This window comes from Platichthys flesus, chromosome 1, assembly GCF_949316205.1.
Source record: "Platichthys flesus chromosome 1, fPlaFle2.1, whole genome shotgun sequence".
Classification (NCBI taxonomy): domain Eukaryota; kingdom Metazoa; phylum Chordata; class Actinopteri; order Pleuronectiformes; family Pleuronectidae; genus Platichthys; species Platichthys flesus.
Genome location: NC_084945.1, coordinates 10,963,760 through 10,985,992, shown reverse-complemented (window position 1 = coordinate 10,985,992; position 22,233 = coordinate 10,963,760). Strand labels below are relative to the sequence as shown.

General features: G+C 38.8%; 2 protein-coding genes across 3 annotated transcripts in view; both read left to right on the top strand.

Moving 5' to 3' along the window:
- Positions 1–29: 29 nt before the first annotated feature.
- On the top strand, positions 30–8,306 carry spi1b (Spi-1 proto-oncogene b). 2 transcript variants are annotated; one of them, XM_062383421.1, is made up of 5 exons: positions 30–415; positions 958–1,048; positions 2,154–2,356; positions 4,782–4,932; positions 5,864–8,306. In XM_062383421.1, exons 1-5 carry the CDS (start codon positions 374–376, stop codon positions 6,178–6,180), a joined length of 804 nt encoding a protein of 267 aa, XP_062239405.1. In that variant the 5' UTR covers positions 30–373; the 3' UTR covers positions 6,181–8,306. The 2 variants fall into 2 exon arrangements, with proteins under 2 accessions (XP_062239405.1, XP_062239414.1); XM_062383430.1 differs by having other exon boundaries at positions 31–415; positions 5,867–8,306.
- Positions 8,307–10,006: 1,700 nt separating this feature from the next.
- The window catches only part of mybpc3 (myosin binding protein C3), a 28,467-nt gene continuing 16,240 nt past the window's right edge, over positions 10,007–22,233 (top strand). Inside the window, exons 1-8 of the mRNA XM_062383409.1 lie at positions 10,007–10,143; positions 13,151–13,420; positions 15,623–15,811; positions 16,583–16,660; positions 17,111–17,259; positions 17,653–17,770; positions 17,889–17,937; positions 20,139–20,198. Coding sequence (XP_062239393.1) covers positions 10,119–10,143; positions 13,151–13,420; positions 15,623–15,811; positions 16,583–16,660; positions 17,111–17,259; positions 17,653–17,770; positions 17,889–17,937; positions 20,139–20,198 — 938 coding nt within the window. The 5' untranslated portion in view covers positions 10,007–10,118. The remainder of the gene's footprint in view (positions 10,144–13,150; positions 13,421–15,622; positions 15,812–16,582; positions 16,661–17,110; positions 17,260–17,652; positions 17,771–17,888; positions 17,938–20,138; positions 20,199–22,233) is intronic.

Sequence of the window (22,233 nt, the reverse complement as noted above, 5' to 3'; positions counted from 1 at the left end):
GACCCTGATAAAAATGTCATGGTCTCCTCAGACAAATCATCAATGCCCAGGAAGCTTCAGCAGACACACTCGATTGCTCCCACCCACACACATTTTACAGAAGTCAAAAGTTCCTTTTTCATTTCGCAGTTAAACAGCAGGCCTCGCTTAATCCATTTTATCTGAGACGGCTGAAGGCCCTCGACGGTGGTGAAGGTCGACGCCGCGTGTGAGCGTTACAATAAGAGAGACAGAGACTTTTTTGGGATTTTTTTTTCGTTGAGTGAGAGGAAATTTTGAAACATTGTGCAATGGTGCCGCAAAAGTTTTGAAAGGTTGAGAGTGTTTTGCCAGCAAAGCGTCTTAGAGTCGGTCCATTGGAGAAGAGGTCTCCATGTTGCATCCATACAGAATGGAGAGCTATCTCATCCCACCTGTAAGTATGCTTTATTTTATTTATAGGCCTTTCGAAACTCTCCGGTGACTTTTAACATCTCAGGCTCAAAGCAACGCCTGTGTTATTTTGAAAGGAAGACAAAAATGAAAACACGTTCGATATTCAAGAGGATGGACAATATTCATGTTTCAGTACATGACTTTTGTGAGTCTACTTCACTTTGAATACAGGATACAAAGTGTGAGCCTTTTATACTGAGATCACCGTGAAAATGAAACTCAAACGTTCTGGAGAGTTTCACAACAGCAGTGGCAAGAAAAAAGATCATTAAAACAAATGTTGTTAAAGCCTCAGCTCAGTTCTTAAACGCTGCTAAGATGTTTGAAAGAATCTTCAAACTTTATATATTTTGTATACTGTGAGATGATGTTAATATTTTTCCTGATATTAGCTGAGTATCAATATTTCACATCAGGGCTGATGTGTGTCGTGTGAAGTATATACACCAGTAAAAGATTTTCATTTTATTGTTATTTTGTGTCTGAAAATGTATAATGTATTTTTTTTATTTGCTTTTGCAGCATCCAGAAGATATGTATGACCCAGAGATCTACAGACCTCAAATCACGGAATATTATGCTCCATATGTCCTTGATACTGATATCCAGGCAGGTGAGTTTTACTTCACCATTTTTGTCTAATTTTTTTTGTGTTGTTTAATTGCTGACATTAGATCAAAAATCACTAGGAGACAGAAGCAAATGATAACGACTGTGAGGGCGAATGTTAATTACATCAACTAGATCCCCTAAAATGAATCTTGTATTCAACTCAGTGCTCTAATCTTTATTATCGTCATTTCTTATAGTCATTTCTTATAGTCATCTCTCTTTTTATTCTTCAAATCCACCACCATGGCCTGATGTGGTGACGGTAACTTTTCTGTTGTACTGTACATAAAAAGGCTGCAGTGTGGGCAGCTGGAGCGCACCGCATCAGGGTGGATGGAACACAGGAAACAGATGCAATTTCTTTTGGCTGCTTCAACTACAGACATAGAACGACTTTTGCCCCAAGGGGGTTTTATTGATACAAGAGAGGTGCTTTACTTTCTCTGGTAATCAACTGTTTTAAATATTTCACCAAAACAACCTCAATGGGAGGAGTGTTAGAGCATAAAATGTGCTGCCGAGAAGGCTCCAGTTGTAATTGTGATAAATGTGTCTTGAAAAGCTGCGTGACAAGGATTTTATTAACCAATGCATTCGGTATTAGTTTTCTTGTGAAGTGTTCCACTCTATTTCGTTAGTTGAACCTAAAACATAGAAAATAAAGTGTTAAACCTGGAATCATTTTCTTTTTAAATGATTAAAAACAAAAAGAGGAAAAAAATCAAAGACGATGCGAAAAAGTGCAAATTCAAAGTCAGCGGCTGCGGCAAAACCGCTAGTGTGGCAACAAACAGGAAAGAGCTTCATGCTGAATGGTCCATTATTATCCTCCACATGTAATTTCAGATAATGCCAACTCAAGCACTATGAGTTAACAGCTCAGTGTCAAGTACTGTCTCACACTTTTAGACGTCTTATCACAAATATAAAGATTCGTCGGTCATGTTTAATTTAATCATTCTTTACACAAGAAATCAACAGATATTTTATAAGCAATTCTTCCAGGGCTTTATATTTGAGGTACAAGTTGCAATCAAAAACAAACCAGTGGTGTACCATCCAACAGCCTGTGGCCGTTTTGTCGTTTCTCACTTTTCTCACTTTAGATCAGTGGGACTACCACCCTCACCCTCACGTGCACCCAGCCGAATTTGAAAACCTCCAAGAAGCCAACTTCACAGAACTGCAGAGCGTGCAGGCTCACCACCCGCCCGGCCTCATACGTCACGACGCCATAAGATATGACCCAGAAGGCCTGCTTGATCCAAATCTTGGGGCACATGCACATGCACATGTGTTACAGCAACCGGTGAGTCCATCGGGCACCCATAAAATAAACCCCCACACACACACATATGGATGCATGTATACCTGGACACAAGAAACTTCCACGTGCATTTAAACATCGTCGTAAATCTAGTTAAAATGAATAAAACATACAAAATAAACTACTGTTGATATTTAGGGGTTTGTTAATGTTGATGTCCTTTTATAACCATTTAAGCATAACAATCCAAAATTTGCTGTAACTTGCTCTACTGCAGTTAACCTTTTGATGTGGCCTTTTATGTGGAAAAGCTTGAAAAAAAGGGTAAAAACTGCCAAATCTGTGAGCGCATTGACGCTGCTTCCCACAAACCAACCTAAAACAGACTAAACCTAATATGACTGACTACTTTAAACTATTCAAAATTCTACCTCACCTACAAAAATCTGTTAAACAAAGTTAACAATATTGTTGTGCATGAGCTTCACAATGTGGCAAGTTGCGAGGATCAGAGTGCTTTAAGCTAGCTTAGTTAGGCTACTGATTGGTCACAGTTACTTTTATTTTTAGTTTGTTGTATGTAGATACACAGATAAAATGTATTTCAACTTACCGCACGGTTTAATTAGAAAGTGAGGGATTCAAATAAAATATCCTAAAAAATGTAAAACTTCATGTTCTCCTCTAAAAGCATTTCGCCCACTGACTCCAACATTACACCCAGAATGCACTGCAGCTCGAAGTATATTACCCCATTATGATTTTAAAGATTAAATAAATTCCTTACAGATATTTCCCAGAATGCCTGGTTCTATATATTCTACTGTTTCAATGATGAACAGTCGGACTTCTTAGGCTTTGTAACCATATTATGATTCAGTTTATACAACGTGGTGTCCTCGCTCACTGTTATTTTGAATATGTAAATTACTAATCAGACTCGAGGGTCTCAGTATTTTTTGGTGCTAAAGGAGAAAAGATAAAAATAACAATTCCTGGTTAATTTTCGCACGTACATGATGTTATATGACTGAAACACATGCTAACGGATATTGTTGAGTCTCTTAATCCTCAAATCTACTTCAGATTCACAGCAAAGTGAAAACTCAGCATAATTCACAGTGGAGTTTCAAATCAGAAGGGACATTTAGAGTAAGTGGCCTTTTAGGGTCCTCTGACAAAAATCAGGAAGTGAATCTTTTGAGTTACAAGAAAAACTTTAGTTTATACATTTTTCTTCTTCTCTTTTTAGTTCAGTTTATAGTATATTTATATTTATATAAATAAACACAGCCTTGAGTCTCAACTTAACTTACTGAGCTTACAGAGCAGATATGGTTTTAGACAACAATTCAAATCTCTTCCGATACGTTTACCATTTGTTGGGTCGTGTTGTGAACACCAGAAGTGCTTAATAAGACAAAAGAAAGGACCATTTTTTGATATAGCACAATCTGACTAAAGATAATAAATGTTAAAGTGCTTCACATATCAAAAAAAAAACATCCATGTGCTTATTTTAATTATCTTTTAATTATTAATTATATTAAATTCCAGACAAAAGTAAAGCTGGGCACATAAATAATTCGCTGGTGACCATGGCACATAAAATACATGTCCTGCAGTAAAAAGAATACAAATACATTTTTTTTTTTAAAATACTTGAAAAAACTAATTGTTAATTGTAAGTAATTCATTGATTTTTAAAACGAATTACATTTATATGGAAAATACGGAAAACTTTATTTTTCATACGCCTGGTTTCAGGGTAAATGCACAGACACAATGACAAAATTAATAAGTTTAAACTTGTGAGTTTGTTGTTTGAATCCCTCACAAGAACACAAAGCATGTGTGCTTTTAGATCTCATGACACACGTCACATTTCACGAACGAACACGTGAAAAATTGGCTGCTACTTTTTTAATGGAAGCAAAATGTGTTTGAGTGTGGAAAGAAGGTGCTGATGCATCTAAATGCATGAAGCGTGTTGAGGGAAAATGATTGTGAAAACCACGATTCACACAGTGTGTTCACATGTAGCTTTCCACCCGGTCCGGTGTTATTGTAAAGGATGTTATAACGATGTTTAACTGCTGCCCACCCGGACACACAGCTTCTAATACAGATCACACAGATCCACAGCTCATGCAGATTTAGCTGTGTGCTATGTTCGATGTTCGGAACATTGGCATATAATATATCAGCAGCAGCATATAAATTCAATAAATAAAATTAATTATTTTTTCTTCTTCTTCCTCATCTTCTTATTAACTTCCTACTGTGGCAGTAGTGTGTAACTATTAAAATACCATATAAACTTGACAATGAAATACAACGTATACACTATAAGTAACACTTTTAAACTCTAAATTATATTATTTCAAATATTTAATAGCCAATAATGTATCATCAAATACTAAGATTTAAGACTTTTTAGAGAAGTAACCTTGACTCTGTGTTGAAGGTTGCATTCTTCCCTCGGACTGTGTATCCGCCGCACGTGTCCCAGCGCAGCTCTGACGACGAAGACCACGGAGGACGCAGTCCCCCGCTGGAGGTGTCTGACGAAGAGTGTCTGAGGGATCGAGTTCCTTATGTCATACCAGGAGAGCTGGGTAAGGACCCGACTCACAGGGCATGTCATATTATCTTTATGTATGTGTGTGTGGGGGGTAAGCAGTAAACACTGACACTTTAAGAAACACCAACTGTGCAGGCCATGTGGAGTCTCTCAGTCAACCAGGTCATGTTATATGGAGACAGGCACTGGAGTCACTGGACTTGTTTTATATGGTTGAACCTCAAGAAGTAGAGGCAGGTCCAATTGCTGCCTTGCTCATATTGTCAACATGTGGTTGTACTGCAACAATGCTGCATTCGTCGTCTCTCTGAATCCACGACTCCTTCCACTAGTGGGTGAGATGTGTGTTTTGATATTTAATAATTGTGAGTGGATACTAATGGTTTCCATCCACCATGCAAAGAATGAGAGCTGTTCTTTTCTGGGTTACAGGCCAGAGTTTGTCTTATTTGGGGTGGGGGGAGGTTGGGTATTGACTCACGTCAGCTTTATGTTCTGCTGACAGCTTACAATGCAGTTTTTAGGACGAGCTATTTGTTGCACAACTGCTTTTACGCGGTGGTGACACATCCTCAACACAATGTTGCGACGTGGTTTTTGTCTCCGAAGCTGGATTTTTACATCGGGTTGTGGGAATAATGCAGGTTATTGCACCGCACGGTTTAGAGTCACCAAGTTTTACTGCAGAAATGTGTCAACAATTTGTTTGTTGAGCAGATGTCGTGTCCAGCACATCAGGACTCACTGTTTCACAGTCCAACGTCGTCCCCTGTGTCAGAGGACCTTCTGTGACCTTAACCCTACAGCTCTATGATTCTATGAACTTAATTTAACAAGAATACATTTAAAATGTCATCCCTCCCCATGTCTGCTAGAATGAATGTTACAGAATTTCGGACCTTTTCTTATCTTTTAAATTCATTTGTAAACGATTATTAATACACACAACTCTCTGGTCTCTCCAGTAGGAAATAAAAAGAAGATCCGTTTGTACCAGTTCCTGCTGGATCTTTTAAGGAATGGCGATATGAAGGACAGTATCTGGTGGGTGGACAGAGACAAAGGGACATTCCAGTTTTCCTCCAAACACAAAGAGGCTCTGGCTCACCGCTGGGGAATTCAGAAGGGCAACCGCAAGAAAATGACCTACCAGAAGATGGCTCGAGCTCTGCGCAACTATGGCAAAACTGGAGAGGTGAAAAAGATCAAGAAGAAGCTCACGTACCAGTTCAGCGATGAGGTCCTGGGGAGGGGGCACCAGGAGAGAAAAACATACATGTAGGAAGCAGGGAAAAGTCTGGGTGGGGTCATTAGAAGTAGTCACTGGTCTTAGATGCTTAAATAACCTTGTTCTTCTGGTAAAAACTGTAGGATTTTGTGAATAACACCAATCCTGCTGTAAAGAGGGATCAATCCCCTGAAAATACTGGGTTATGCAGCATGAAAGTGTGAAATAGAAAGACATAACAGAGACCACTTGCCTTAAGTATCCGATGTTCTGATTCCCTCAGATTCATCCCGAAATATTCAAAGCCTGAACTCTGACCCCTGCCCACTACTTCCAGGTGGTGGCAGCAGGCTGCTTCGTAGAGCAGCAGTCTCCATATTGTGGCCAAAGTTGTAACTGCAAGTCATGTGACACAAGGGTTCAGAGGGAAGGTTTTCTATAGAGTCTTGTAAAGAAATATACAATGAACAGCATTAAAAGAATGAAAAGAATTACTGAGCAGCATAAACTTTCAACCATTTTCTGAATATCACTATTGAAATCATTAGCTCAGATACAGTCAGTGAGTCAATAATAATGATAATAATAATAATAAACTTTATGCACCTTTAAAAACCAAGTTTACAAAGTGCTTTAACCGCAAATCAGAAAAGCTAATACAAGAGAATTAACAATCCAGACAACAACGTCGAGGTAGTCGAAAGCAAAGAACTGTGTGCGTAAGACGATGTCACATAAAACTGTGATCACATGGTGATGACATTTTTTAAAAAGATGATAAAAAGTTGACGTCACATCAAAGTAAGTCTATAAAACTTTTAAGAAGTGTTTGTCACTGAATCTGTGAGCTTAATATATTTAATCAAAATAGTATCAGTGACATATTGTAAAACTCTGTACAATGCAATAAAATTCATAAACAACACTTCTTTACACAAGTTTTTAAATGAAGGCAGGATTCATTTCAGAGCTGTTTATTATTGCATTAGAATGTATTTGCAACTGGCAACTGAGTTTACATATCAAATAACACCGACTGCAGCTGTGAGCGTAAAGGCACAAACACATGAGCGTCATGGTTTTGCCCACAGGAAGCATACACAACTTTTTTAGCAGAGAGTACGTGCAGCATGTGGTGGCTGAGCAAGTTTCATTGAAATGAAAAGGCCGCACTTTGAAATACCATTGTTTAATATATCCAAGGTGCCAAAACCACCACTGGCCAACGTGTTACTCTACAGTGACAGGTTCAAAACTCTGGTAAATTATCCTTCTTCTTTTTTTAGTTTAATTCAATTTTTTTTATGTAAAAATAAAAGTTAGTTGAGAGTTTGGGACGTATGTTTATTGGCTTTACACAGACTGAGAAAGTGTCGAGGTAAATATGAAGCTGTGTCCAGCAGGGGGTTATCTTAGCTTTCCATTGAGAAACAGGAAGTAGTGGGAACCTGCTTCCAGGCAGGTAATAGCATTTTTCTTTCTATCTTGTCTTACCCGTCTGAAGCTCAGTGATAAAATCATATTATCTAATCTGGACAGAAACCTAAACACAACAGTTTGTGGAGTGACTTGATGGCCTGTTTGTTGTCCAATGACTTCCTGTAGTCTGATTGTGAGGGTTTCAGAGACTAAGTTCATATTAAATCTGTGTACAATAAATGATATGATACATTTCTAAACCTGTGGTATCCATCTTCTTATCTAACTCTTTACATTCAAGTGGATAACCTTTTATAACCGACTACTCTTTAATAACTATAATTAATAGTATACAGTCGGCGGAAGAGAGAAACCGGGGTGTTCTATTTAACTGCAAGTCACTGTTATGTCCTGTATGCATTTTTAAATGTATATAAACACATTTATTGGTGCATAATATATTTGGGAAATGTTTCTTTGCACATTTTCAACATTAAATCCAATGCTTTAATGATGAGTAAGGTCCACGAGGGTCCGAGCCTTCTGCCTTCGATGTTCGCATCACCTCATGTCACCTCATGTCTTAAGTTCTCTTTTAATTATCGGTAAAACCACTGTTTGTACATATTTCAATTTCCATTTCATAGTTAAAACAGGCGGGAGACACCAATAAGTCATTAATGAGATGGAATGTTCACTGTGATTATATTATTGTAACGCTTTGTGTTTTGCTTATAGACAAAATAAATGGTTCATCTGTGTATTTTAAATTTTTTTGTGACAAGGTCTCACAACGGAGTTTAGGCACAAAAAGGAGAAGACGTAGAAGTAAAGATCCTATCAGGTTGTTTGGTGTTAGACGCACCGAAGAGGTCGCTCACCTTTCATTACAGCTATGAAGATAAGTGAACGATGAGGAACTATGAGGTTAATACGAGCCGGGTAGGTGAAGTGGCTTGTCACTCAGTTCTCACATGTATCGGCCTGTGTGGCCGGACACACTGCAGACACCAGCTCTCTAAACTCACACCTCTGCTGTTCTCACATTAATCATCTGTTCCAGCATGACATGCAGTTTTGAATCTGTTTTTTCTTTGTGTTTCATATCAGACTTTTGCTCGAACAGCTTGATCGTGTAGCTGTCGTTATCACACATGTTAGAGCGACAGATTCCTATCAGGGGACAGAGAGCATGTGTTCCAGTAGATCTCTAAAGGCTTGAGCGTTTAATTTGATCGTGTAATGATAATAAAAGTATTTGAATTGTTTAAAACCAAGGTGCTTTGGAGTTTTCTATGAATTTTCAAAACTTTCACAATTTGTTTAATTCAGCATTTTCCAAAACAACAAAGCTTAACCTGTGAATTGTCAAAGACAAACAGGGAGTCGTATGAACTGGTTTAACACTCCTCACGTTAAACAGAAAACTATTCACCAGATTTCACTTTTACAAATGAAATGTATTTGTATCAAACCTTCTAAATTAAATAATATTCAGGAATAAAGAGTAATAACTTAGCTCAAAAGTACCGTGCAGTGTGTAAGTATATAAATATATATATATATATATATATATATATATATACAAGAGCACCTGCTGTCCCAAGACTCAACAGCTCCCCTCAATGGTGAAGGTGTAAACGATGCCCCTAACTGTAGCTGAGTAATAGAATAGAATATAATGGAATGAGCACTGCAGAACAACAAAAACAACAATAATAACAATAATAGGCCATTCATAATAATCATAATCATAATATTAAAGTATTTATATTACTGGCACTTTCCATTGTATAAAATGAAGTTAAATGTGCTTTACATGAAAAGGGTTCTTCGAATATAACATATATAAACAGTATTTTAGAACAGTGACATTTAAACAAAAGTTTTTAGATTATAAAAAAAAGAAAAATACGTGCGCTGTTGAAATTGATATTGAAATTTCAAAATGTAGAAAAACGTTTTATTAAAGTTAAATCAAATCAGTATTTGACAAATGTCTTTGATGAACCTGTAATTTAGTTGGTTATTGGTCGGCAAATGTAAGAGATTTCCTGAAGACCTCGTCCATCGAGGGAATAACCGTCGCCTATGGCACCAGACAAACTGAGGATCTCTTCATTCAAACCTCTGCAGGATTCACTCTCAGATTTACGGGGTAGCGGAGGGATGTGACGAGAACAAACAAACTTCTTTTTTGGATCTGAAGCTTCTAAATTTAACTGCTGCCTTACATCCTCCCCCCGCCCTCTCGAGTCCTGTCACTCAGCCGAGGTGTTGGAGGAGAGGATGGTTGAAATATAGCCCGAGAGGCCAGACATTACTGGCGGCGGGGTGGGGAGAGGAGGGGGGGCGCCGCTGCTGTGGGATGAACTTTGATGAGTGGGTGGTTGTTGTTTTTTCGGACATTGTGTTGGGCCTGGAAAAAAAAATAAAAGTAGATGCCTGAGAGATGGGATGGCTCATAAAAGGAGGGGAGGCTGGCAGCACTATTAAAGGCAGAGGGGCTGAGAGAGAGAGCAGACTGAGCAGGACGAGTGAGTCACGCTGTGGAGGAGAGGAGATCATTCAGGATGCCGGAGCCAGTAAAAAAAAACGGTCAGTGACGATTCAACCACTTTTGAAAATGATTCAACTTCCAGTGGATTGTTTAAAGATTTCAACTTAGGGATATTAGCACATTATTATTGACCACCGTCTTCATCTGGGGAACGTAGACAAATTTTGATCTTTCATCTACACCGCAGCAGAATGACACTAAATAATATTTCTTGTGCCTGTAAGAAAATTCTATAAGATATTTGACTGAGCCTGTCACTTGAACCACTCACTTCAGATCGCTTCATTGTTTTCATGATAACTTTTTTGCACTGCCTCACTTGTCTTTATTTAGTTTTACTTAATCGTGTAATAAAGGTGATCTCTTCGTCCCATAATAGTAATAAATGTATTATCAGCTTTTAGTCAAATTTAATTTACAATAGATAAACATCATGAAATCCCTTAAACATCAATGTAAATAGTAGCTATAAAGTGTATTGAAATTAAGAGGTAGGTAAAACAGATGATTGTAGCTCACAGTAAAGTCATGATGCAGTGGCAGTAAAAGTACAAAACCTCTAATTTGAATGTATCTAAGGCTTAACTTGGTAATATTAGGAACCAGTAGCTGAAGCAATTATCCATCCTTAGTACAAAGCCCCTCTGACCGTGTCACGACCCCACGTCACACACGGTCCTGGTGGAAACATCGTCCCATGTGAAATCCACACGCTCACATTTCCAGCATCACTGCATTCACAAATCGCATCACTGATCCAAAAATGCCCGACAGGATTCCAACTTGACAAATGGCTTTCCACAGTTTTTTTTTATTCCCCTCCTGTCTTCAGTGGAAAGTGGTTCTGTGTGTGTGTGTTTGTGTGTGTGTGTGTGTGTGTGTGTGTGTGTTTGTGTGTGTGTGTGTGTGTGTGTGTGTGTGTGTGTGTGTGGAGTGAGGATGTGTCTGGTGTCAGATGACACAGAGCAGCGCCACACGGCTGCTAAGACTTTTAGTGTCAAGGATTTGTTGAGGACAATAACAGTTATCGTTGTCTTGAGCCTGAAGCATTATTACCAATTATAATTAACACCAGTGGAATCAACAGAATGTTTGAAAGTTGTTTTCTCGTTTTGAGCCACAGTAAATAGGAATTTTACACAGCAAAAAAGTAAATTAACTTGGTTTATTCTGGAGCACATTTTTACTTTTATTTCATTTAAAAAACCCAACTTAAACATAAATAAGAATATTAAGACTAACAAAAGCAATGGGGAACAAATTACAATAAAATAATAATTCAAACAGAACCACAGCCATAAATCCTCATAAATATTGATAGTAAAGTTAATAGGTGTTAATGTTGTCTGTTAAAATATTGTGACCTATAAATATAAATTGTGTCAGTGACTCAGATACATGCCAGACAGTCTATATCATTGTCTCTTTTGTCTTGACCTTCAACTTGGATAAACAACATAAAAGCTATAGGCAATTGTTTTATGAGTAACCAAATACAAGTTTATGTTGATATTAGCCTTTACTTTAATCTACAAACAATATTGCGATTGACTTTGTACATAAACCTTAGTAAACAGAGTAGTTGACAGTATACTAGTTACATCATTGTTGTGAGCAAACGGTGAATAACTTCAATAGTCAATTATGTGTCAGCTCATTTACTGTCCATCTGATATTCAGCTGAAACAATGATGGATAGGATCTCATTCAGGAATCCAAAACAAGGAAAGGTGAGATTTTAAAATAGAGCAGAGGAATCATTTTGACTTTGGACAAAGTCAGGTAAAAGGTGAAGCGACATGAATAATCGACAAGATGACCGGAGATGTCGTGACACACTGAGGGCACGTCGTTCTTTCTGAGCCTCCACAGTCACTAAAATAGAGTCAACTTAATCCCCCCGCTGTGATACCTGCGCCCCTGCTGCAGCTGAAGCCTGCCAGCCTCATTTATTAGTCCAGTACATATGTAACCTATATTTAAACTCATAGGCTCATCTTGCAGCATGTGGAGATTGGTTATTTTTATTGCGTGGTCTTGCAATGCCGTGCATAACTGCTCAGGCCTCCACCTGTGAGTAACATGCATCTGAATTCTGCTCACACGTCTCATAGTTCCAAACGTATATGGTGTTACTGTTTAAGACGTTTCTGCTATCAGAGCTATTTTGAAATCCTTGTTCCAGAATAACAATGAACATATTAAAAAAGAAAAGGAACGTTGACAGATGTTTTACACAATGAGTGTTAAAACACAAGATGAATAGTTTGACAGATTGTCCACAGACACCTTGTCATGTTTGATTTTGTTTGTTAATTCGTTTTTTTGCTATTTCTGTATGTTTTACTGAAGTCTTTTAGTATTTCCTTATCATACCAACACTGCGCATGTATGACAGCCACATTTTTTTTTCCAAACCAGAGAAGGTCAATTCATTGGTTTTCAGTCAGCTCTTACCAGTGAGCTGTGGATCGTACAACACTGTCATTGTTCCACATGAGCGGCTTCACTCAGCTCAGGAGCTTTATCTTTGGTTAAAATGAGGATTTCCAGGGTCAGTTGCAGATTTATTTCCCGCCACCCCTCTGGTGAAATGTAAGGAATTTTTACCAAGTGAACCAAAGTGAGAAGGCATCAGGAAAATATCTGAAAAATTTCCCGCCGAATGTCGTGAAGACATCAGACCCAGGCAATCTCCTGCTGCTCTTTGAATGCGAAAGTCAAACTCGTTTGGACCCAATTTTCTGGGCATTTTAATGAATTTATGTCTAAAGGCTTTTGTAACATGTGTTTTATTGCAATGTCTTATAAAGTTTTGTATGCGTTGTTCTATTTTGGGCAAGTTTTGATTTTTAAATGGTGAAAACTTCAGATATTAGGTTTCGATGAAACAAAATCCTCATAAACGCAAACAGCTTTTTTATCTCACTCGACAAAAACACTTAAAAACACCACTTCTCATCAAGGTTTTTTGCTAACACCAAAATATGTGGCAAGAACAAAAAAGGGGCTAACTTCTATTTTGAATCCACCCTCCCTCTTCAGTTTCAGCATTTGCCAAGAAACCAAAGACTCAGGCGGCAGAGGAGGGCTCCTCTGTGCTGTTTGAAGCAGAAACCGAGAAGTCTGAAGCTAAAGTAAAATGGCAGTGCAACTCAAAGGACATCGCAAGCAGCGACAAATTTGTGATCACAGCCGACGGACAAAAGCACTCCCTCACTATAAAAGAAATAACCAAGGAGGACGCCAATGTCTATGCAGTGATTGCTGGGGGGTCAAAGGTCAAGTTTGAGCTGAAGGTCACATCAAAGCCAGGTGGGGACTTTGATGTGGCAGCTGTGGGTGTGCTCGCTCACCTACAGGCTGTATAATCCATACTGAGCACAGAGTGAAACTGAGCACTCAATGCGGAAATTAATATTTGATGCACTGCATGAACTTGATGTTTCTGCACATGAACTCACACACTCTGCACCGTCTGACAGCTGCTCCACTCCGAGTCCCTGAAACAGCCTCGTGTCTGTCTTTGAGAAACACTTTTACTTTTATTCCCTTTCTTTTCGAGAGCTAAATGAGAAGATCGGTACCACACAACTGAATGGGGAGTGTAAAGCTACAGTCAGGAGACAGCTAGCTTACCTTAGCATAGAGACTACAAATAGGGGTTAAATTGCGAGCCTGGCTAGGTCCAGCGGTTGTAATAAAAATAAGCCTACTAGCACTGTAAATCTCATGAATAATTCTCCTTAAATACACGTGATAATCGGAATACAAAAAAAAAGACTTTGAATCAATTATCACTCCTTCTCTTTGGCCTTTTCAAACTACGGTTGTGTAACCAACCCCTAGTGGAGTCAAAGGGTGCTACCTGTTAACATTCCAACGACCACGAAGAGACACAAACTACAAATGACACTGCCTCCTTTAGTCTGGGGCCTTATTAATCCTATGTAGGGGGGTAGTTAATCTTTTAGGCCACATCCGTATGACTAACGCACCAGCTACGGATACGCCTGCTGTCCACACTGCTTTGAGTTTGAGCTGTTTAAATTGTGAAGTTTCCAAAATGCTGCTGGCCCCGATTTTTGCTTAAATTAAGGTGCTTGGTTTTATTCTTTACGGCTGGAAACTGAGATGTTTGGAAACAATTAAATAGACACTCACAACTGCTGGCTGATCGGGTGTTCAGTCATATCGTAGCCTTTGTTGATTTGTCAGGCTCCTTCCACGTAACCCCCTTCCAGAAGAAAAGTTCGGCATTAGCCTCTGCTACCGCTATACAACGCAACATGGATAATCAAAACCAGCCCAGCTGACCCTGTTGTCTTTGCTTACAGCTGTTGTGCAGTTAAATTCTGCATTTACAACTGTTAACATGTGCTGGAGGGGATGATCGATATTGGCACGCACATGCCCAGCGTACGCGAGTGGTCACGTGACAGTTTTCAAAATAAAACATAGTAGTATGGATGGAGGCTTGCACTGTCTGTGACAGTAGACAACACAACTTTACAAACAGAAGCTGTTTAATGATATTTAATTCAAATTAGATTACTTTCAGTTATTCATACGTCTATTAAACTGAGAAAACTTGAACTATAAATGATGCTTTAGACACATGTTTACTTATTGTACAAATTATCCTGCCTCTGTGTTACTGTTTCTTACTGTTTCTATTGTTGATGCTGAGCTAAGCTCAACTAATTGTCTCTTAGCTGATTGTTAGATCGTGAATAAGCACATTTCCAAGAAAATCTGACCATTCCTTAGATTCTGTGAACGTGTGTTATCATGTCGTATTCACAATCATTGTGTCCAGCACTTTACCAAGTCTAAAGAGCACTGTGTTAGTCACTGCACTGACTAAGGGCTAAGTGTGTCACCGAGCTACATTTGTGCTATTACTCCGTCAGGGAGACTCGAGGTCGTTTGTTTGGATTTGATAAAGTGGAAACAAATCTTAAAGAAAGGCAGCAGACTAATGGGCCCAGCGTGCGACAAACAACAGCCCACAGCTGTCTGGGGCTCATATCAACGCCACTCATACTCTGGCTCTGGCTGCATGTTGACCTTCACCCTCACACCAGCACATTATTTCCTCATGAGTAACCACCACTTGACTGGCGCTCAGAAGAGGCAGCTGATAACGAATGGAAAACCAGTCGACCATTCAAATATGATAAGACCAAAGAAATTTTTGGGCGATAAATGTTTGCCAGAGACGAAACAATGTTTGGACGAATGATAGATGAAACATGAAAAGCTAAACTTTGGAAAAATGTACACACTATGTGTCTTAAATATTCTGGACAGAACAAAACAACATTTGTTAAACTGATTTCCTTTTTAGACAAATTTTGAATGCGGAAGTGTTCTTTCATATTCATTCGACACATATAAATTAAGTCGGGAAGATTGGACACTTACTTGGTCAAAATGATGTACAGGCCCATTATTTGTATTTGTACTTTACTGCTCACTTGTGCCTTGTTATCTCTGTGGATGTTGGTGACTCAGAAGCTCCAGCTCAACCCACTACTGATGCACCTGGTGAGACCACTGCTGAACCAGAACAGGCCCCCGCTCCGCCTGCAGCAGAACCAAATGGGGTCGAGTCCGCGCCAACAGCTAACGATGCCCCTCTGGCAAACGACCCTCTGCCCGCAACCGATGCCCCACCTGCCAAAGACGCTCCTCAAGCTGAGGGTGAGCTACTCAGTTCCAACAATCATATAATCACTCACACATTCACTCCCTTGTCCGGACCATTCTGCTGCCCACGCTATGATCTTTGACTGCAGCTTCCTCCTGAAAGGTCAAAACATACCAGTGTTTTTGTTAAAGAGTTGCTGCCACCAACACACAAAGACACAGAATGTCAGTAAGGTGTCAATTTCATGTTTATTTGCCCCTGTTGCCTCAGCACCCTTTGGTGTGTGATACCTGAATACAGGTATTTAAATGTGTTACTTTTAAATACTTTCCTGGGTCCAATTATCTACTTGCATGACATCTCATATCACTGCTATGCAGATGACACCAAACTGTAGCTGTCAGTTGTATGTTGCTTTCGGGTAAAAGCTCCTCCAAAATGAGTAACACAAAATTTGAAAAATGTATTTTTATTCAAGTGTCTAAACCTCATTTGTTGTTTTAAAATAATCCAATATTCTGCTTTTGATACTTTGATGGAGTCCATCCGATTTTTAATCACCTATTGGAAGAATTCAAAAATACTATCAGAATTTTTGTATTTTAAATTGTTATAACCCAATTTCAGAATTTTAAGTTAAATGTAAGTGCTTGGAATTAAGTGGGAAAAATCTTCAAATAGTGCAGATGAAACCTTTTTGACTCCGAGCTCATATGAAGATTTCAGCATCAGTCTAAATGAAGGTGGTATTTGTTCCCTCCTCTGATTTCCCACCTGCTGCTGGACTCCACTTTTTGACATTTCTGTCATGAACCTGTTTTCAGACGAACAGGCTCCAGACACCAGACAGGACCTGATTGGAATCTTCACAGAGAAACCCCAGAGTGGAGAAGTGACTGTGGGTGAGTGACTTCATAAAAACAGGAATGATTATGATCTATCTTGGAAAACAACTAAAAACAAAAACAAAATGATAGAAGATTATGCATAAGTGACGATTAAGATTTGAATTCCCCCTAATATGTCGGAAACAATTTAAAATATCCTACAGAGACTTGAAGGTTTGTTGAGTCTTGTTAGACAGAAACATGTTTAATTCATAGCAAGGTTTAGAGTTTAAAAAATGAAAATAAAGATGAGGAAAGGGATTATAATACCAAACAGATGTGTCCATGTAAAATTCGAACCCTTGAAATTCACTGCTGTTTAAATTCGCAAACATATATAACATGACAGAAAATTTATAAAATATAGAGTCTCTGCTGCTAAGTTTATAGGTACAACACTGCTTTGTATATCAGAATCTAAAAGAGGATGTGTTAAACCACATGACAACTGACACGTTTGTGCAGGTGGAAACATCACGTTTGTGGCTAAAGTGAACGCTGGGTCATTACTGAAGAAACCCACCGTTAAATGGTTCAAGGGGAAGTGGATGGACCTCGCCAGCAAGACTGGGAAGCACCTTCAGCTGAAGGAGGCGGTCGACCGCAACACTAAGGTGCCGAGAAGACACGAGAACAGAAACATGGATATCAAAAGAAGAAAATGTATTGTTTTTGAAGAATTTTATATTTGTATTTTCTTGAACTGCCCATGGGACATATTTATATTTTAATTGGGTTGAAATTACCTCTCTAGACATAATATCACGATGGGATGCAACTTTAAAGGTGAAGTTGTGGCAGAGATAGCACCTCTACGAATTTCCTTTCAGAAAAAAACAGAATGAGAAATATTTACATGGAAATGAAGCAGGGGAAACCTAAACCTGAAGCTGACTTATGATGTTCCATGTATGAAGCTTATTCTGTAGCTCATAGGTTATGGTGTAAAATGAAAGATGTTTGTCATGGAGCCTCCCTCACATCTCTCCTCATACGTGTGCCTGCAGGTCTACACCTTCGAGATGCTGGTCATCGAAGCCAAGCCGAACTTTGCCGGAGCTTACAGATGTGAGGTTTCATCCAGAGACAAGTTTGACAGCTGCAATTTTGAATTGAGCGTGCATGGTGAGTACTTTGTGTATTTTTGATTTTGTTAATGCAGCCTGCAATCGTGATTAATGATTTGGTCACCGACACGATTGCGTTGTATGACACTGACTGTGGATTGTGCTCTGCATTTCAGAGGCGAGTGCTCCAGAGGGCTTCGACATAAGAGCAGCATTCAGGCGCACGTGAGTTATACTATGACACTTTATCACTTTGTAGAAAATATACAATGCTTTTGGTCACGGTTAGCATTCAAATTGAATAAACGCTGATTATCCCTGTTTGTTATTTGTGGTAAATATTGTAATCTGATGCACACAGTAGAGCTCATGATAATTGCTGAGCGAGTGCTTTAGTGCTGGATCCCTGGCACATCTCTCCAGTGGTATCACACTGTTATAAATGTCAGCCTCTGTGTTTAGCCTCTGTACAGAAGTTATACAAATCATGTTACCTATAGGATCAGACCTATTTGGGTTTTCCTTAAGTTTGACATAAAAAATCATACGATTTTTTTAAACAATCTGTCAGTTCATAGAAGTAGACAAATATTAATAAAATCAGAATATCAGAATATCGTTCTTTGACAAGTACAATATAGCATTTATTAAAAACATTCTTCAAAAATGTGTTTAACCGAACTGAATAAACTTGACGAGGATCCTTTTTTGCTCCAATATCTTATCAGTTGTTGTTTTTTTGGAACTTCAACCATCTATTAAATCTCATAATCTCAATTTATGTCATAACTTGTAATACGTCACTAAATTAAATCAAGAATGAATTTAGTTATTTCCTGCTATCTACTGGGAACATGAAATACACCTCAGTATGAATATGCAACCCTTATTTGGTGCTCCTTGCATTTCGTTTTGTAGTCAATTCCTTAGAGACTAAATGTGAGACCACATTGAAACTGGATAAAGTGGATCATTTAGAGGTCAAAGGAAGGAAAACGCACAAATTAAACACATTTTACAGTTTATATAAGTTTGTGAATATGATTGAATAGGTCCGGTAATTATAATCACCATGTTATATGTGAAAGAATAACCATGTAAATGCTGACCTATCAGGAGTGAAGGCGGTAAGAAGAGGACAGGACCATCAGCAAGGTAGTAAAGTGGTTTGTTGCAACAGCGGAGGCTCAAATTCAAACTCTGATTTGTCGAAGAACAGAAACAGTGTTTTGGATGTTGCCGCCTCCAATCCGCTGACTTTGATTCACACAGCCGGGAGATCACGAGAGAGCTGTAGCTGTTTACACAAACTGTCATCTTGTTAACCTCTTGACCCTCGATATCAAGATATTTGGTTTATTAAACTGTTGAGTAACGCACACTTGTTGCAGCCGGGAGCTCTCTCTGATCCCCTCCTGGGTCTCAATCAAAACAGCAGAGCCAGCTGCACAAACAGCCACCACAGAGTGGGCTTTGACGGGGGGTTTGATCGAGAGAGCGCGCCGGGCTCTTCCACGCGGTTGCCACAGAGAGGAAGTGCAGCCGTGGTGTGTTGTAACTCCACCACGTAAACCAGGGACTCACCTTCTAATCCTTCTGTCGGATCAGGGGCAGGAAACAAGCAGACAGTCCAATCTGTGACCTGATCTTTATCTCCCGATCCACGTGACCACGCCCTCTATTGAGCCACTGCTGGTCTCTTTAACCTTGAGTGTTTTCTGTTGTTCTTGCTCGGACGACTGTTGCTGCTGCTGCTGTCGATGGCTTAAAGGAACAGTTTAAAATTCTGGGAAATACATGTGCTCAGTAACGTTTTTGCAAAGAGATATTGAAAAGTTGGAGACGACACTCATACCTAGAAAGATGCTTCAAAAAGCTTTTCTTTACTACATTTGTAGGAGTGCAAGATGTACGAAAAATGTAAAGTGGGCTGAACAACATGGATGCAAACCTGGAAGTCTGTGGCTATGCACGCTGTGAGCAACCTTCCTTGAAATGACTGGCTGCCATCTTTGTTGCGAGGGGATCCAGTTCTTCTAATGGTTTCCCCCCTGTCTCCTGTCTTTACGCTAATGGACCCCAGCTCTGGTTCCACGCAAACACTGAAGTGGCATAAATCAACGAGTGTATTTCCCAAAATGTTGCCCCGTTCCTTCAAACATGGCAGCACCTGTCTTTCCAGCAAAACATCTGCCTGTCTTCACTTACACTATATCTATCAACCCACTCGTTCCCTGTCAGTCAACAGTCCGACACAATTTCTTTTGTTTTTATGTGGGTTGTAAAAACGTGGGTATGTGGATCTGTTTTATTTACTGTAAAACAAGCCATGCCTGTAAAGTATTAACATTTATCTTTTCTGCGGAGAGATAAAGAAGCGTTTCGTGCTGCTGATGTTTTGTTGCTGGTGGCCGATGTTTCCACAGTAGCACCGATGGAAAAGAGGACTCAGGAGAGCTGGACTTCAGCACCTTGTTAAAGAAGAGGTGAGCAAGTACAAAATAAGGATTTTAATGTAAAGCCTTTCACTTTTTTAAGATCTAACTCTGTCTCCATCTCATTCTTTCTGGACCCCCCCCCCCCCCCCCCCCGTCTTCAGAGAGTAAGCATCATCTGCATCTGAAAACTTAAAGTTGGAATAATTAAAAATTTAACCTGCCTGTAAATCCACATTAACACGTAAGAGTAACCTGATGTAACTTTTGTCTCCGGATTTGAAATAGCAAATGAGGTTTGGCATCATATTGAGTTTGCAAAGGTTTCTCCAAAGTATTTTGTTTTTCTGCCAGTGAAATGACATCATACATATATACACATGCATCCAATTATACCCTAATTTCACACCATGAAGGGTCCTGGAAACCTACGTGCCCAAACTTATCGCACTTTTTTATTTCATTAGAACAGCAACACCTCTCCAATGTCTAACAGACACAGATGTGCTGTTTCTTTTCACCCCTTTATTATTATTTTTTCCAGACATTTTGACTCCAGCCACTGAGATTCACTTATCGTGTTTGTTTTTTCTCAAAAGACGAAGTCACTTTTCCAACACATCAGACATCACTGTCACACACACACTTCCTGTTCTCTGTGCACGGGAGAAACTGGACAATATGTTGCACCCAAAACCAAAGCATGATGTCGTTAACATGTGATTGAACTGACATTGTATTTAATAACAGCCGTGCTTCCTCGCAGTGTCCCTACTGTGTGATGAAAAATGTTTCTAATATGCTGGTTGTGTTGCTTCTGCTGTGTTTTAACTCGTCTGGTTTGTTTTGCCATATTTGCCTCTTGGGTTCTTCCTCTGAATGAGCAGCAGTTTCTTAAAAACCTCACATCGGTAAGAAACTGTTGAGGAGATGTGTGGAAAAGAAGATTCTGTTATTTTAACAATATATTTATTTAAAAAAAAAATTACTCTATTACTTTATGACAATGCTGGAAGAGCTGTTATGCTTTCCAATTATCATCTGATCAATAAGTGATAATATCAAATTATGTCATGCAAATCTATAGTATTAAGGATTTCTCATACTGAATGTGCACACATTTTTTCTACAGTGTACTGTCTCCAGGTTGTTAATAGAATACCTCAGATAATTTTGACCTAATGTTTAATAATTCTTCACAGTCTTAAACAGTTAAATAATAGCTCATAAACCGTAGAAACCCCAAACTTGAAAACAAAGCAAAAAGGCAATTTTCTCTGATCAGTCAAATGCAGCAACAAGAGCAAAAAGGCTGAAACAGTATAAGCAGCTCAGGAAACAGAGACAAACAGCTGAAACTTGTTAAAACACAGTGTTGTCCACAAACACTGATGAGTTGACAAGAGGAGGCGGCAGGAACCGAGTCAGCAATCTGTGAATGAATGAGGAAGAAAAGTAGCTGAGGACACTTAGTGGACAGGTGTGGTAAAAACACAACTGTGCTGTGTCGAGAATCCAGCCTGACGCTCAACGTGTGTCTGTGTTCACACTGGAAAATTCTATAATAATAATCTTAAGCTCAAGGTATAAAAAAAATTTGGATTCTGCAGAAACACATCGAATGAAATTTGGGAAAAATAAAAAATACAAAGCAATGAATCTCAGGAAAAATTATTTTAGGTTTAAAATTGATGATTCATTTACATATATATGAAAAAGGGAGGTGAGAAGCTTGAGTAAGGCCTTAAAACAATGAACATATAATGTTTGCTTAAACTAGTGAAGAGGGTTAATATTAGAGATCATTAATAATATATAAAGAACAGACATTATCTTGTTCATTATCACAAAATGACCAATATTTTATGAGGTGGATCTGAAATATTGTACAACACTTACTGCAGGAAATTATGATTTTGTATAGAAATACTTGATTACTTGTGCTAATGCATAAATGTAGATTCACTAATCCTCATTTGCTTGTCACGTTTCGATAGTAAATTATCTGTAAATAATACAAGTATTACCAAAATCTTACAAAAGTTAGCGTATGTCTGTTATCGCCGTCTTGCTCTGGTCTATATTC

Coding starts and splice junctions, on each gene's coding strand:
- spi1b (XM_062383421.1), top strand. CDS start 374: ATGTTGCATCCATACAGAATGGAGAGCTATCTCATCCCACCT. Junction 416..957: donor AGAGCTATCTCATCCCACCT/GTAAGTATGCTT, acceptor TTGCTTTTGCAG/CATCCAGAAGATATGTATGA. Junction 4,933..5,863: donor TGTCATACCAGGAGAGCTGG/GTAAGGACCCGA, acceptor TGGTCTCTCCAG/TAGGAAATAAAAAGAAGATC.